At 37.2% G+C, this 16,818-nt stretch overlaps 1 protein-coding gene across 3 annotated transcripts in view; it reads left to right on the top strand.

The window, feature by feature from the left end:
• MED13 (mediator complex subunit 13) overlaps positions 1–16,818 on the top strand; it is a 99,078-nt gene that overhangs the window by 64,806 nt on the left and 17,454 nt on the right. For all 3 annotated transcript variants that reach the window (XR_014080724.1, XM_081585024.1, XM_081585023.1), the window contains 3 exons: positions 9,618–9,779; positions 13,803–14,026; positions 15,946–16,135. Coding sequence is in view for 2 of the 3 variants with exons in the window: in XM_081585024.1 (XP_081441150.1) it covers positions 9,618–9,779; positions 13,803–14,026; positions 15,946–16,135 (576 nt within the window). In the remaining variant the exon portion in view is untranslated. The remainder of the gene's footprint in view (positions 1–9,617; positions 9,780–13,802; positions 14,027–15,945; positions 16,136–16,818) is intronic.

Here is a 16,818-nt window from a genome sequence, read left to right as displayed (position 1 = left end):
GGTTATTTTCAGCTATAAGTAGTAATTGACGTAGGCCATGGAACTGACTACTTGGGTTTGAAACATGGCTCCATCACTATAATCTATGACCTTGGGCAAACTATTTCATCTCTGTCTCAGTTTCTGGAAATAGTCAGTGATAGTATTTACCTCATACAATGTTGAGAGAATCAAATGAGCTAATACAAATAAAACAGAGACCATATAAAACAGAGTGCCTGGCACAAAATAAGAATTCAAATATTTGCAGTAGTAAGAGTAGTAATAATAGCAGGAGTAGCATTAGTTGTGTTCTGTTTTACTATTTGTTTTTAAGAACCAACTCATCTTCTTGTGATGAAGGGTCTCATCACAATAAAAAAAATTTTACAACTATATATGGTGGTGGATGTTAGCTGGACTTACTGCAGTGATCATTTTCCAATACATATGCATCATCATTTTCTACATCTGAAACTAGTATTATGTCAATTATACCTCAAAAAAAAGAAAACACTTATTTGTCAAGCAATAGAAAATGCAGGGTAATGCTCTAAATCCTTTAAGCTAGGCTTCAACAGTATGTGAACTGAGAACTTCCAGATGTACAAGCTGGATTTAGAAAAGGCAGAGGAACCAGAGATCAAATTGCCAACATCCACGGGATCATAGAAAAAGCAAGAGAATTCCAGAAAAAGATCTGCTTCATTGACTACACTAAAGCCTTTGACTGTGTGGATCACAACAAACTGGAGAATTCTTAAGAGATGGGAATACCAGACCACCTTACCTGCCTCCTGAGAAACCTGTGTGCAAGTCAAGAAGCAACAGTTTAGAATTGGACATGGAACAACAGACTGGTTCCAAATTGGGAAAGGAGTACGTCAAGGCTGTAGATTGTAACCCTGCTTTTTTAACTTATATGCAGAGTACATCATGCAGAATCCCAGGCTGGATGAAATGCAAGCTGAAATCAAGATTGCTAGGAGAAATATCAACAATCTCAGATACGCAGATGACACCCTTATGGCAGAAAGTAAAGAGGAACTAAAGAGCCTCTTGATGAAGGTGATAGAGGAGAGCTTGCCAGCTTAAAACTCAACATTCAAAAAACGAAGATCATGGATGGCATCCGGTCCCATCACTTCGTGGCAAATAGATGGGGAACAGTGACAGGCCATTGTCTTGGGCTCCAAAATCACTGTGGATGATGACTGCAGCCATGGAATTAAAAGACGCTTGCTCATTGGAAGACAAGCTATGACCAACCTAGACAGCATATTAAAAAGCAGAATACCACTTTGCTGACAAAAGTCCATATAGTCAAAGCTTTGGTTTTTTCCTCTAGTCATGTATGGATGTGAAAGTTTGACCGTAAAGAAGGCTGAGTGCTGAAGAACTGATGCTTTTGAATTGTGGTTCTAGAGAAGACATATTGAGAGTCCCTTGGACAGCAAGGAGATCTAATCAGTCAGTCTTAAAGGAAATTAACCCTGAGTATTCATTGGAAGTACTGATGCTGAAGCTGAAGCTCCAATACTTTGGCCACCTGATGCAAAGAGCTGACTCATTGGAAAAGACCCTGATGCTGAGAAAGATTGAGGGCAGGAGGAGAAGTGGGTGACAGAGGATGAGATGGAAGAGTCGGCATCACCGACTCGATGGACGTTGAGTTTGAGCAAACTCTGGGAGATAGTGAAGTACAGGGAAACCTGGTGTGCTACAGTCCATGGGGCTACAAAGAGTAGGACATGACTGAGCGGCTGAACAACAGCAGCAAATGGTAAATACTGGGTTGTTTACCTAATGATCACTTTATTTATAACAGTAAAGATTGATATAAACAGATAACTCTAAAGATGAATTTTATCCTAAGAACTTACGTTGAGAAAATAATTCAAAACAAAAAAGAAATATCTTTATATTTCCATTTAAAATTTCAACATAAAGACATGCTATAAAACCTAAATTTGCAATCTTGGAGTACTTTTTCATTAAATTATAACAGCTTCATTAAATAGTAGCAAGCTCCTATTTAATACATTAGTATCTTTGCCCCGATTGTTTCCTCTGCTTGGGACACTGTTCTTCCAGGTATTTACATGAGTAACTCTCTTATCTCTTTACTTTTGTTAGAAGTCATCTTCTTAGTGTAAAATTGCAAACCACTCTTCATCTTCCCCATCCTGCTTCTTTTGCTTTCTCCCACTAGTGTTTGCTTATTACCTTCTAAACATATTGTATAATGTATTAATTATTATCTCGCACTCCATTAAGTTTACTCTGTGCAAGTTCTGTGTACAAGAAAGGATTTTTGTCTGTTTTGTTTGTTATGTCCAAACACCTAAAATAGTACCTGGCATGTAGTAGATGTCCAGATGTCCAAGGTGTTGAAATATTTGTTAGAAGGAATTAAGACTATGATTTAACGGTAATGTTTATTTTTCTCAAAATAGGAAAAGCTTTATTCTTAATTATGAAAAATACAGGGGCTTCCCTGGTGGTCCAGTGGCTAAGACTCTGTGCTTCCAATGCAGGGGGCTCAGGTTCAACCCCAGGTCAGGGAACTAGATCCCACATGCTGCACCTAAGAACTAGTGCAGCCAAATGAATAAATATGTTAAAAAAAAAAAAAAAATACTTTCTGAAAAGAAAGTTAAGAATCTAAATAATATAGATGTAGAAGTAAACATTGCCCCAGCCCCATCATTACACCACTGCATGATCACTCATCTTTAAGCAACTTTGGCATATCATACAACACATCCATTTGAAGTGAACAACTGAATGGTTTTTAGTTAGCACAGACTTGTGTAGCCATCACCACAGTCAATTTTAGGACATTTTCATCATCCCCCACATCTGTGTTTATTAGCGATCACTCCCGTTTTCCTCCAGCCACCCCCTTCTTGCACTGGGCAACTACCAGTCTACGTTCTGTCTTTATAGATTTGCCTATTTTATATACTCCATATGAATAATATTATATGCTATATGGTCTTTTGTAATTAAGTTCTTTTTCTTAGTGTAATTTTTCAGGGTTCATCCAGGTTGTAGCATGTGTTAGTACTTAATTCATTTTCATTGCCAAATAATATTCTATTTATGTCTATACCACATTTTATTTACTCATTCATCTGTTGATGGGCATTTGGATTGTTTCCCCACTTTGGCTACTATGAATAATGATACACTGAACATTAGTGTACAAGTTTTTGTGTAAACATGTAGTTTTATTAGTCTTGAGTGAACTTAATAACTCTATTTTACCTTCTGAGAAATTGCCAGACTTTTCTAAAGCAGCTGCACCATTTTACATTCCTATCGCAGTGTGTGAGGGTTCCACTTTTTCCACATTCTCAGTAACACTTGTCATTATGTGTTTGTAATTATTACCATCATCATCATCATACTGGATTGTGGAGTATTATCTTATTATCATTTTGGTTTGCATTTCTCTAATGACTAATGATGCTGAGTGTCTTTTCATGTGTTTGTTGCCTCTTTGTATTTTTTCTTAGCAGAAATGTCTTTTCAGATCCTTTGCCCATTTTTAAATTAGGGTTTTTTGTCTTTTCATTATTGAGTTGTGAGTGTTCTTTATATCTTCTGGATGTAAGTTGCTTAACATCTGCACATATTTTCTCCTTTTCTCTGGTTTGTCTTTTCACTTTCTTGATGGTATCATTTGAAGCAGAAGAGTTTTTAATTTTGATGAAGCTCAGTGTATTACTCTCTTTTGTACTTTTTGGTTTGTACTTTTGGTGCCATATCAGTCCAGTTCAGTCGATCAGTCATGTCCTACCCTTTGCAACCCCATGAATCGCAGCATGCCAGTCCTCCCTGTCCATCACCAACTCCTGGAGTTTATCCAAACCCATGCCGATTGTGTTGGTGATGCCATCCAACCATCTCATCCTCCGTCGTCCCCTTCTCCTCCTGCCCTCAATCTTTCCCAGCATCAGGGTCTTTTCCAGTGAGTCAGCTCTTCACATCAGGTGGCCAAAGTATTGGAGTTTCAGCTTCAACATCAGTCTTTCCAATGAATACCCAGGGCTGATCTGCTTTAGAATGGACTGGTTGGCTCTCCTTGCACTCCAAGGGGCTCTCAAGAGTCTTCTCCAACACCACAGTTCAAAAGCATCAATTCTTTTGTGCTCAGCTTTCTTCACAGTCCAACTCTCACATCCATGTATGACTACCAGAAAAACTATAGCCTTGACTAGACGGACCTTTGTTGGCAAAGTAATGTCTCTGCTTTTTAATATGCCATCTAGGTCGGTCATAACTTTCCATCCAGGGAGTAAGTGGCTTTTAATTTCATGACTGCAAACACCATCTGCAGTGATTTTGGAGCCAAAAACGTAAAGTCTGACACTGTTTCCACTGTTTCCCCATCCATTTTCCATGAAGTGATAGGACCAGATGCCATGATGTTAGTTTTCTAAATGTTGAGCTTTAAACCAACTTTTTCACTCTCCTCTCTCACTTTCACCAAGAGGCTTTTTAGTTCTTCTTCACTTGCTGCCATAAGGGTGGTGTCATCTGCATATCTGAAGTTATTGATATTTCTCCCGGCAATCTTGATTCCAGCTTGTGTTTCTTCCAGCCCAGAGTTTCTCATGATGTACTATGCATATAAGTTAAATAAGCAGGATGACAATATACAGCCTTGACGTACTCCTTTTCCTGTTTGGAACCAGTCTGTTGTTCCATGTCCAGTTCTAACTGTTGCTTCCTGACCTGCATACAGGTTTCTCAAGAGACAGGTCAGATGGTCTGGTATTCCCATCTCTTTCAGAATTTTCCACAGTTTATTGTGATCCACACAGTCAAAGGCTTTGGCATAGTCAATAAAGCAGAAATAGATGTTTTTCTGGAACTCTCTTGCTTTTTCAGTGATCCAGCGGATGTTGGCTATTTGATCTCTGGTTCCTCTGCCTTTTCTAAAACCAGCTTGAATATCTGGAAGTTTATGGTTCACATATTGCTGTAGCCTGGCTTGGAGAATTTTGAGCATTACTTTACTAGCGTGTGAGATGAGTGCAGTTGTGCAGTAGTTTGAGCATTCTTTGGCATTGCCTTTCTTTGGGATTGGGATGAAAACTGACCTTTTCCAGTCCTGTGGCCACTGCTGAGTTTTCCAAATTTGCTGGCATATTGAGTGCAGCACTTTCACAGCATCATCTTTCAGGATTTGAAATAGTTCAACTGGAATTCCCTCACCTCCGCTAGCTTTGTTCATAGTGATGCTTTCCAAGGCCCACTTGACTTCACATTCTAGGATATCTGGCTCTAGGTGAGTGATCACACCATCGTGATTATCTGGGTCCTGAAGGTCTTTTTTGTACAGTTCTTCTGTGTATTCCTGCCACCTCTTCTTAATATCTTCTGCTTCTGTTAGGTCCATACCATTTCTGTTCTTTATCGAGCCCATTTTTGCATGAAATGTTCCCTTGGTATCTCTAATTTTCTTGTAGAGATCTCTAGTCTTTCCCATTCTGTTGTTTTTCTCTATTTCTTTGCATTGATTGCTGAGGAAGGCTTTTTATTTCTCCTTGCTCTTCTTTGGAACTCTGCATTCAGATGGGAATATCTTTCCTTTTCTCCTTTGCTTTTCGCTTCTCTTCTTTTCACAGCTGTTTGTAAGGCCTCCTCATACAGCCATTTTGCTTTTTTGCATTTCTTTTCCATGGGGATGGTCTTGATCCCTGTCTCCTGTACAATGTCACGAACCTCCGTCCATAGTTCTTCAGGCACTTTGTCTATCAGATCTAGTCCCTTAAATCTATTTCTCACTTCCACTGTTTAATCATAAGGGATTTGATTTAGGTCATACCTGAATGGTCTAGTGGTTTTGGCAATAAGGAGTTCATGATCTGAGCCACAGTCTGCTCCCGGTCTTGTTTTTGCTGACTGTATAGAGCTTCTCTAATTTTGGCTGCAAAGAATATAATCAATCTGATTTCAGTTTTGACCATCTAGTGATGTCCATGTGTAAAGTCTTCTCTTGTGTTGTTGGAAGAGGGTGTGTGCTATGACCAGTGCGTTCTCTTGGCAAAACTCTATTAGCCTTTGCCCTGCTTCATTCTGTACTCCAAGGCCAAACTTGCCTGTTACGCCAGGTGTTTCTTGACTTCCTACTTTTGCATTCCAGTCCCCTATAATGAAAAGGACATCTTTTTTCAGTGTTAGTTCTAAAAGGTCTTATATGCGAGACAGAATAAGAGACACAGATGCATGGAACAATTTTATGGACTCTGAGGGAGAAGGTGAGGGTGGGACGTTCTGGGAGAATAGCATTGAAACATGTATATTATCATATGTGAAACAGAACACCATTCCATGTTCGATGCATGTGACAAGGGCTCAGGGCCGGGGCAATGGGATGATCCAGAAGGATGGGATGGGGAGGGAGGTGGGTGGGGGGTCCAGGAAGGGGAACACATGTAAACCCATGGCTGATTCGTGTCAATGTATGGCAAAAACTATTACAATATTGTAAAGTAATTAGCCCCCAACTAAAATAAATAAATTTATAAAAAAATAAAAATAAAAGGTCTTGCAGGTCTTCATAGAACCGTTCAACTTCAGCTTCTTCAGCGTTACTGGTTGGCGCATAGGCTTGGATTACCATGATATTGAATGGTTTGCCTTGGAAACGAACAGAGATCATTCTGTCATTTTTGAGATTGCATCCAAGTACTGCATTTCGGACTCTTTTGTTGACCATGATGGCTACTCCATTTCTTCTAAGGGATTCCTGCCCACAGTAGTAGATACAGTGGTCATCTGAGTTAAATTCACCCATTCCAGTCCATTTTAGTTCGCTGATTCCTAAAATGTCGATGTTCACTCTTGCCATCTCTTGTTTGACCACTTCCAATTTGCCTTCATTCATGGGCCTAACATTTCCAGGTTCCTATGCAGTATTGCTCTTTACAGCATCGAATCTTGCTTCTATCACCAGTCACATCCACAGCTGAGTATTGTTTTTGCTTTGAGTCTGTCCCTTCATTCTTTCTGGAGTTATTTCTCCACTGATCTCCAGTAGCATATAGGGCACCTACCGACCTGGGGAGTTCCTGTTTCATTATCCTATCATTTTGCCTTTTCATACTGTTCATGGGGTTCTCGAGGCAAGAACACTGAAGTGGTTTGCCATGCCCTTCTCCAGTGGACCACATTCTGTCAGACCTCTCCACCATGACCCATCCATCTTGGGTGGCCCCACACGGCATGGCTTAATTTCATTGAGTTAGACAAGGCTGTAGTCTGTGTGATCACATTGGCTGGTTTTCTGTGATTATGGTTTCAGTGTGTCTGCCCTCTGATGTTCTCTTGCAACACCTACCATCTTACTTTGGTTTCTCTTACCTTGGGCGTGGGGTTTCTATTCACGGCTGCTCCAGCAAAGCACAGCCACTGCTTCTTACCTTGGACGAGGGGTATCTCCTCATGGTCGTCCCTCCTGACCTTGAACGTGGAGTAGCTCCTTTCGGCCCTCCTGCACCTGTGCAGCTGCCGCTCCTTGGATGTGGTGTAGCTCCTCTCGGCCGCTCCTGTGCCATCGCAGCCTTGCGTTCTCGGCCGCCGCTCCTGACCTTGGGCATGGGGTAGCTCCCCTTGGCTGCGCTTCTTGGGTACCATATCTAAAAAGACTTTAATCCTAAGTCATGAAAATTTACTTCTGTTTTTTTTCTATGAGTTTTATTGTTTATCACTTATATTTATGTCTGTGATCCATTCTGAATTAACTTTGGTATAACATGTAAGAGAGAGGTTCAGGTTTATTCTTTTGCACATGAATATCCAATTGCCATAGAACCATTTGTTGAAAAGATTATTGTTTCACATTAAATTGTGTTGGCACCTTTGTCAAAAATCAATTGACTGTAAATAGGAAGTTTTATTTCTGGATGCTTATTTCTGTTCCACTCCACAGAATATCTGTTCCTCATGATCACTCTTAAAAATATATATTCTAAAACCATTGCTTTCCAACCAGATTTCAGCTTTGAGACCTAGCACTTGTAATAATATGCAGTTATATTCTTTTTCATGCATTCCTCCCCGCAAGATTATAAGATCCCTGAAGACATGAATAAGAAGGTATTTCACAGTATTCCCAGCAGCTAGCATAATTCCTGAACCATAGTAGGTCTTTGTTATATGTTTTTAATAATGAAAGATTATGAATGAGAATCTGTCTGAATTAAAATTGTAAATTCCTGAACTTTACTCAGATCAGAATTTCTCAGGGTAAGCTCTGTATATATGTTTTATAAAAGTTCCCCATTTGATTATGATAAACAACCTTAGCCAGTGACAGCTTTTTCTAGATTTTATGTAAACACATATCAGTACACAGTTCTATTTGTGTAAAATAGCTTCCAGTTTTAAAACCTGTTTTTATTTACTAGTGTATTATCAGTCCACTTCAAATAGCTGTTATCACTTTTAAATAGTATTTTTCTTATGTATATACTAGTTTATTAAGTATAATAGTTATTCAGCAGTATATCAGAAATTAAATTATTTCTGATTCTGTACATTATTTATAGATATAGGGAATTAAAGCAAAAAATAATAAACTAGGCAATAATAATAATGAATTAAAGTTGAATGATTTAATGTAACAGAGTGCTCAGACAAGATTTAATGATACAACTGAACCATGCTCAAGGGACAGATTAATTACATTAGGAAGTTTTCATGGTTTTTTAAAAAAGCCATTTGATGTTTAAGAGCATCACCTTTCATATCCATTCTGATAGTTGGTCAGAAATGTAGATCATAATAATTTGATAATCTATAAATCTGTTAAGTCTCGGTTTATAAAAATATGTGTGGGTTTTTAAGTCTAGGTTTATAAAGTATGTGTGGGTATTATGACACTATCTAGCAGTGTGAACAAGTTTATCTGTTACTATGCAAATTGTATACTTTAGAATTGTTATAGTTTACTATTTTTCACAAATTAAACTTTAATGATTGTAACCAGTGTTATCTATCTGATCTTTTTACCAAAGTAGAGGTATATAAAGTGGATAAATAATAACCCATTTCTGTATGAGGTAGTGTTCTTTCTATTAAGGTACCTATGCGCACCAAAGACAATCAAAATAAGTGCAAAAAGGAAGAAATTGATTTGATTAATTTATAAATTGGTTAATGAGCTAATGAATGACTTTATGAAGATAAGTTACAATAAGTTTTTTATTACGTTTCTTCTTGGTTTTAAATACCTAAAAAAATCATCTCTATAGGTGATTCTAATGGTAAAGAACCTGCCTGTGAATGCAGGAGACATAAGAGATGTGGGTTTAATCCCTGGTTCAGGAAGATCCACTGGAGGAGGACATGGCAACCCACTCCAGTATTCTTACCTGGAGAATCCCATGGACAGGAGCCTGGCAGGCTACAGTCTTTAAGGTTGCAAAGAGTCAGACACGACTGAAGTGACTTAGCATGCACGCACAGATCATTTTAGATAGAACTTAATATAGTTCCTATATAAGCAGATGCTTAATCTTGGTGATGTAGAGCTGAACTTACTTTCCTAGATGGATTTCTTTGTTATCTTAAAATTTTTTGTGTGTTGGCAACAGCAATTCTTCTTTTTTTAATGGTTGTAGATGTGAGTGTGCAGTGCTCACAGGATATACTTCGAATGCTCCTATCGCTTCAGCCAGTTCTTCAGGATGCTATTCAGAAAAAAAGAACAGTAAGGCCTTGGGGGGTTCAAGGTCCTCTCACTTGGCAACAATTTCATAAAATGGCTGGCCGAGGCTCTTATGGTAAGTAATTTACAGTCATATGTAGTGACTTATTTCATATCAGTTCTCAGTATCTTTACCCAACTTTAATAAGCATGTTTATCTTCCTTAAATATTTCTGTGGCATATGCTTGACTTAAGGCCATTGTGGTTAATCTCAGCTTTCCTTACTTTAAACATTTTCAGCATTCAGTTTACTGAATTTTCCAACCTCACTTCAGAAAGAACAGCTTGTTTTTACATGTTACACTGACCTGTAAGATTCTATGCTAAGAAAGAATCATACTGCCAAGTTTTTTAAAAGGGTTGATACACTACTTTTCTTGTAAGTTACCATTTTACATACAAAATTTAATGAAAAATGAGATAAAAAGAAAAGGATAATACTAGTGATAAGAGGCCCAAAGGTCTTCCTTTAAAAAAAAACCAAACATGAAATTTGCCAGTTGTAACAAGAGTAACTCTCACATAGTACACAGTAGATTTATGATCAACTGTAATGGAAGGAACATTCAAAATGCTTGAACTATCTGTTGAACATTGTCTCTAGAGGGGAAAAAATTGTCTCTGAAAGGTGAGATATAATTGGATCTTTAAAATATATTTGGAATAACAGTTCTTAGCATTGAAATCCTTGACTTTTTTGCATGATTTTAGAATGCATCATGTACAGAAGTAGTAGATTTGCTCATATTTTCCTTTTTCTCCTTTTATTAATGGGTTAAATAATTTAAATTTCATTTAAAAAAAAGATATTCGGGGCTTCCCTGGTGCCTCAGTGGTTAAGAATCTGTCTGCCAACGCAGGGGACACAGGTTCTTATCCTGGTCCCTGAAGATCCCACAAGCCGCAGAGCAACTAAGCCCATAAGCTAGCACTCTAGAGCCTGTGACCTGCAACTATTGAAGTCCAGGTGCCTAGAGTCCATGCTCTGCAACAAGAGAAACCATTGCAATGAGAATCTTGTGCATTACAACTAGAGAGTAACCCCTGCTCGCTGCAACTAGAGAAAGCCTGTGTGCAACAACAAAGACCCAATTCAGTCATAAAAAAAAAACCAAACCTTGATACTCAGTGAAAACTGCAGTTTATTTATAGTATTTTTAGTTTCTTTTTATCTTTTCTCTTTTTTAAAAAATAATTTTATTGGAGTGTAGTTGATTTACAATGTGTTAGTTTCAGGTGTACAACATACATTTATTCTTTTCTAGATTCTTTTCTCATGTAGGTCATCACAGAATCTTGAGTAGGGTTATACAGTAGTGTGTATATCACAAGCTCCCGATTTATCCCTCCCCCATATATTTCCCCTTTTTAACATTGTTTGTTTTCAATATATGTAAGTTTCTTTCTGTTATTGCAAATAAGTTGATTTGTATCTTTTTTTTTGTAAGTAGATTCCACAGCTGAGTAATATCATATGATATTTGTCTTTCTCTGTATGACTTATTTAGTGTAATAATTTCTAGGTCCATGCATGTTGCTGCAAATGGCATTATTTCATTCTTTTTTTATTGCTGAGTAATATTCTATTGTAGGGCTTCCCAGGTGGTGCTAGAGATAAAGAACTCACTTGCCAATGCAGGAGACATGAGAGATCTGGGTTCGATCCCTGGGTCGGGAAGGTCCCCTGGAGAAGGGCATGGCAACCTACTCCAATATTCTTAACTGGAGAATCCTGTGGACAGAGGAGCCTGGCGAGCTACGGTCCGTAGGGTCGCACAGTCAGCACATAGCACACACACATATTCCGTTGTATATATGTACTGAACTTCCCACGTAAGTCAGTGGTAGAGAATCTGCCTGCCACACAGTAGACCCAGGTTCGATCCCTGGTCAGGAAGATCCTCTGGAGAAGGAAATGGCAATCCACCCCAATATTCTTTTTTTTTTTTAACGCCAGTATTCTTGGGAGAATCTCATGGACAGAAGAGCCTGGTGGGCTATAGTCCATAGGGTTGCGAAGAGTCAGACACTACTTGGAGACTAAACGACAATTTTTGTGCCATGTCTTCTTTGTCCATTTCTTTTTCAATGGACATTCAGGCTGCCTCCACACCTCGGCTGCTGTAAACAGTGCTGCAGTGAACACTGGCGTGTATCCTTTGGGATTATGATTTTCTCCAGATACGTGCCCAGGAGTGGGATTGCTGGGTCATACGGTATTTATAAGTTTTTTAAGGAACTTCCATATTGTTCTCCATAATGGTTATACCAATTTGCTGTCCCACATACAGTGTAGCAGGGTTCCCTTTTCTCCACACTTTCTCCACATTTGTTGTTTTAGTATTTTTACATTCTTTTTAAAAGTCAAAAGAGTAGACACAGAGTTCTGCACCTTACTGATCAGTAACATAAGGAGCTCTCTTATTTTTTTAATGGCTGCATATATTCCATTATTCTTTGCACATGATGTAATTTTTACCAGTCTGCTGTTTATGGGTGTATATTGTTTGCATCATTATCATTACAACTATTTTTCTGTAATGTACACAATCCCTGGCTTAAAGTATGTGTGTATTTTTTAAAAAAGTATTGCCAAATTGCTCCCTACCATAGCAGTTTTAACTCCCACCAATAAAATGCCTGTTTCCCCAAACCTTTGCCAGTAAGGTGCTGAGTAGATGGGAGAAACTGGTGTGTTTCTTTATAGATTGAATGGTATAATAGTACAGACTGTAAGGGTAGATTTCCTGAATTCTAATTCCATCTGTGCCACTTCTTGTGTGACACTGGACAAGTTATTAACTCTTCTATTCCTGCTTTCTCACCTCTAAAATCAAGTTAATACTAGTGTCTGCCTCATGGTTTTCATGGGGTTAAATGACTTAATATATGTAAAGATCTTTGAACATTACCTGGCACATAGCATTTGCTATTAATTATTTTAAAGTCTTTGCTCTTAATGAGATTGAGCATCTTTTTATGTGTAAGAGGTATTTCTGGTTTTTGTGAACTTTGGTATTTCTGGTTTTTGTACTTTGCCCATTTTTCTGTTATGATGTTGATCATTTTCTTATGGATTTATAGGTTCCCTTTCTATGGTAAAGGAATTAACCTTTTGTTACATGTGTTGGAAATCTTTTCTTCCAATTTGTTTTTAATTGTTTGGCTTTGTTACTAGTGTTTTTTCATGCCACAGTTTAAAATTTATATTGTCAGATTAATCATTTTTATTATTTATTTTTTAGTTTTAAATTTTATTTTTATTATTAATTTTTGCCCTTGCTTTTTCTTCTTCAATGCTGTGTGTGGACTTTATCTAGTTGCAGTGAGTGGGGCTACTCTCTAGCTGTGCTGTGCGGGCTTCTCATTGCCATGGTTTCTCTTGTTACAGAGCATGGGCTCTAGGTGCTTGGGCTTCAGTAGTTGTAACACATGGGCTTGTTGCCCCATGGCATGTGGAATCTTCTCAGACCAGGGATTGAACCCATGTCCCCTGCACTGGCAAGTGGATTCTTAACTACTAGACCACCAGAGAAGTCCAGATTAATCAGTTTGTAGATGTACAGGTTTTACATTATGCTTGCAAAGATTTTTTTCTAGTCTAAATTTATTCAAAATAAAATGATGACGATATAGGTGAAGAGGATTAAGAGGTACAAACTTCCAACTATAAAATAAATAAGTCATGAGGATGTAATGTACACATGAGGAATGCAGTCAGTAAAATTATAACAACTTTGTGTGGTGACAAGTAATACAGATCTTATTTTGGTTATTATTTTATAATGTATAAAAATGTCAAATCACTATGTTGTACACCTGAAACTAATATTTTAAAAAACCCTCCCTCCCATATTTTCTTTTGTACCAATAAGTTTTTTACCCAAATTAATTTTTTTCATTTGAGTGAAGGTATAAGTCACATGTTTCATAAAGATCGTTAAGTAAATTCCTAACTGTAAAATTCTCAATTACTGACTTTTAGGCATTTTTGTCTTTAACTAAATATTTTTACTACTAATAATAACTTCACTAACTCTTGACATTTAAATGTTCCTCTTTTAGATCTTTTCTTAAAATATGTCTTTTCTTATTTAGGAACTGATGAATCCCCAGAACCACTGCCAATCCCCACGTTTTTGTTGGGTTATGATTTTGATTTTCTGGTGCTTTCTCCATTTGCTCTCCCTTATTGGGAGAGACTTATGCTGGAACCCTATGGATCTCAAAGAGATATAGCCTATGTTGTACTCTGTCCAGAAAATGAAGCCTTGTTAAATGGAGCCAAAAGCTTTTTTAGAGATCTTACTGCAATATATGAGGTAGGTGCTTTAAAAGGTCATTTTAAAACACCTTATGATTTGCATGTTTATATATAAAGTACACTGAATATTTCAGTTGATTGGTAAAGAATAAAAATGGTGTCAGGCTAGATGTTTAGTTCTTGTACCAGCCAGTTACATTCTTGACAGCTTTGACCCAGATCCTTTGTTAGATGTGTGTGCCATGACTCACAGTGGAAGTTGCCATACTGAGGGGGAAACATTGGGTGCATATACATCCCATTTAAGATCATCTTTTTCTGAAAGAAAGGGTAATGTTGTTAAATGGCTAGGAAAAAAATTACATTTTTAAAAATTCTAGTCTTAAAAAAAAAGAATTCTTGTCTTAATTCTCCAGGATTTCAGGTAGTGACTCTAGTCCTTACTTTGCTCATTGTAAAATACAGCTATGATAGGCCTCTCTAAGACTCATTTTATTTCTGAAATTCTTGGCTGTTCTTTTAAGTTACAATTCTCATGTTGTATCAATCATTGAGTGCAATGATTATAAATTTTAAGTACTCTGAAACATAAAGTTTTCATTTTATAGTCATTCCTGAGTATCCTGAGGGTATTGATTCTAGGACCCCTTGCAGATACCAAAATCCATGGACGCCCAATCTCTTATATAAAATGTCATAGTATTTGAATATAATCTACACACATCCTCTGGAGAAGGCAATGGCACCCCACTCCAGTACTCTTGCCTGGAAAATCCCATGGACGGAGGAGCCTAGTAGGCTACAGCCCATGGGGTCACTAAGAGTCGGATACGACTGACCAACTTCACTTTCACTTTTCCCTTTCATGCACTGGAGAAGGAAATGGCAACCCACTCCAGTATTCTTGCCTGGAGAATCCCAGGGACAGTGGAGCCTGGTGGGCTGCCGTCTATGGGGTCGCACAGAGTCGGACATGACTAAAGCGACTTAGCAGCAGCAGCAGCAGCAGCACACACATCCTCACTTACACTTTAAATCATCTGTAGATTACTTACAATATCTAATGCTATGTAAGTAGTTGCAGATGTGGGAAATTCAAGTTTTGCTTTTTGGAACTTTTATTATTTTTATTTTTTTTTTAATATTTTTGATCCATGGTTGGTTGAATCTGTGGTTGTGGAACCTAAGGATATGAAGGACCGATGGTATTTTCCTTTTCCTACAAATGCTTGGAAGTCTAGTCTTTAAAGTTTCTTTTACAGTCTGAATCATTATTTTGTGCCAGTTTAGTTCCTCATTAATGTTCTGCCTAATAATTGCAAGGTATCTGTAGTGTGTTTTGTAAAAATAAGTATTTCCAAAGAGTGTTGTTTAGAACGCTAGTCCTGCAAAATCTTCTGAGAAAAAAAATTCCGTAGTTAGATAGGTTTGGGGAGACATTATGTATCTGTTTACCTTTTAGAGATTCGTTATACATGTTAGATTATTAAAGCCTTTGACATTCTTACAGTAAAGAAATTCTTTGTCATAAGTTTTCATAACCCAGTGTTGCAAACCTATTTGAAATTTGACTTCCTATAACAAACCATAGTGGCCAGCAGAATTGGAGGGAGAGCTGGATATTTGCATTTATATACATGATTTGGAATAGTTATACGACTTAAAATGGCTGCAGATCTATATTCAGTTACTTCTGTATTCTGCAAGTTTTTGTTATTCAAAGTATGTCGTTTTTTTGCCATTATTATTATGTAGGTGTTTGATTTCATTGGAGATAACTTTGGTAGAAATTTAATGGATTTCTAATGTAAAAAGCATAAAGACCTATGGCACTGTTTCACCCTTGATATTTTTATTCCAAATGTTAATTATAAATGATAAAGCTTATTTTTAAATAGCTTCAATGCTTTATTTTATATGTACTAAAAAAAACTATAGCAAATTCATTAATTCTGATTTCTGTATGTATATTTATAGTCTTGTCGATTGGGTCAACATAGACCTATTTCTCGATTATTGACGGATGGGATCATGAGAGTTGGATCTACTGCATCAAAGAAACTATCAGAAAAGTTGGTAGCAGAATGGTTTTCTCAGGCAGCTGATGGTAACAGTGAAGCATTTTCTAAGCTCAAGCTTTACGCACAAGTCTGCAGATATGACCTAGGTATTGAATTTGTATTTATTGTATAAGGCCAATTTAGCAAAGTATGACCCAGTCCACCAACTTTTTGTAAATAATATTTTAATGGAATTCGAATAAATGAATGGCTATGTTCAGCCATTCAAATAAGTGGCTGACAGAGACCATGTGACAGAGACTGTGTAACTTGCAAAGCCAAAAATATTTACTATCTGATCCTTTACAGAAAAAAATTTGATCACTGCAATAGGGCTCCTATCAAGTAGGAAGATATGTGTTTTTTGTTTAAGTTTATTAACATTAAGATTCTTGATTTGTTAATGGTTTAGAGATAAAAACAACTTGTAGTTCCCTCTACAATATCAAGAGATAGTTCTTTGTTGGAATTAAGAAAATGACAGTTACTGAGACTTGTTTTTAAAACCCTTAATTAAATATCAATGGACTTACTTTAGACTTAATCCAAAGAGACACAGAACCAAAACATTGAACCTCATTAAACATTCCTATCATTTGAACCCCTCTGTTTTATATTTAATTAGTCCCCAGTATAGTCACTTTTCAACTTGTGACCAGGGAACTCTTTGAATGGTTTAATGAAAATTTGCTGGATATTTCTTGGAAATCATTTTTTTATTTCTTATCTGTTGGTTTTTCAATTGAAAGTGGTTTTCAATTCCACTCAGAATTCGTTTTTTTTCACTTTC

Source organism: Giraffa tippelskirchi, chromosome 3 (genome assembly GCF_054371585.1).
Source record: "Giraffa tippelskirchi isolate mGirTip1 chromosome 3, T2T-mGirTip1v1.2.pri, whole genome shotgun sequence".
NCBI classification, from domain to species: Eukaryota; Metazoa; Chordata; class Mammalia; order Artiodactyla; family Giraffidae; genus Giraffa; species Giraffa tippelskirchi.
Note: the sequence above shows the minus strand (reverse complement) of the source record. Positions and strands in the feature narration are given on the sequence as shown.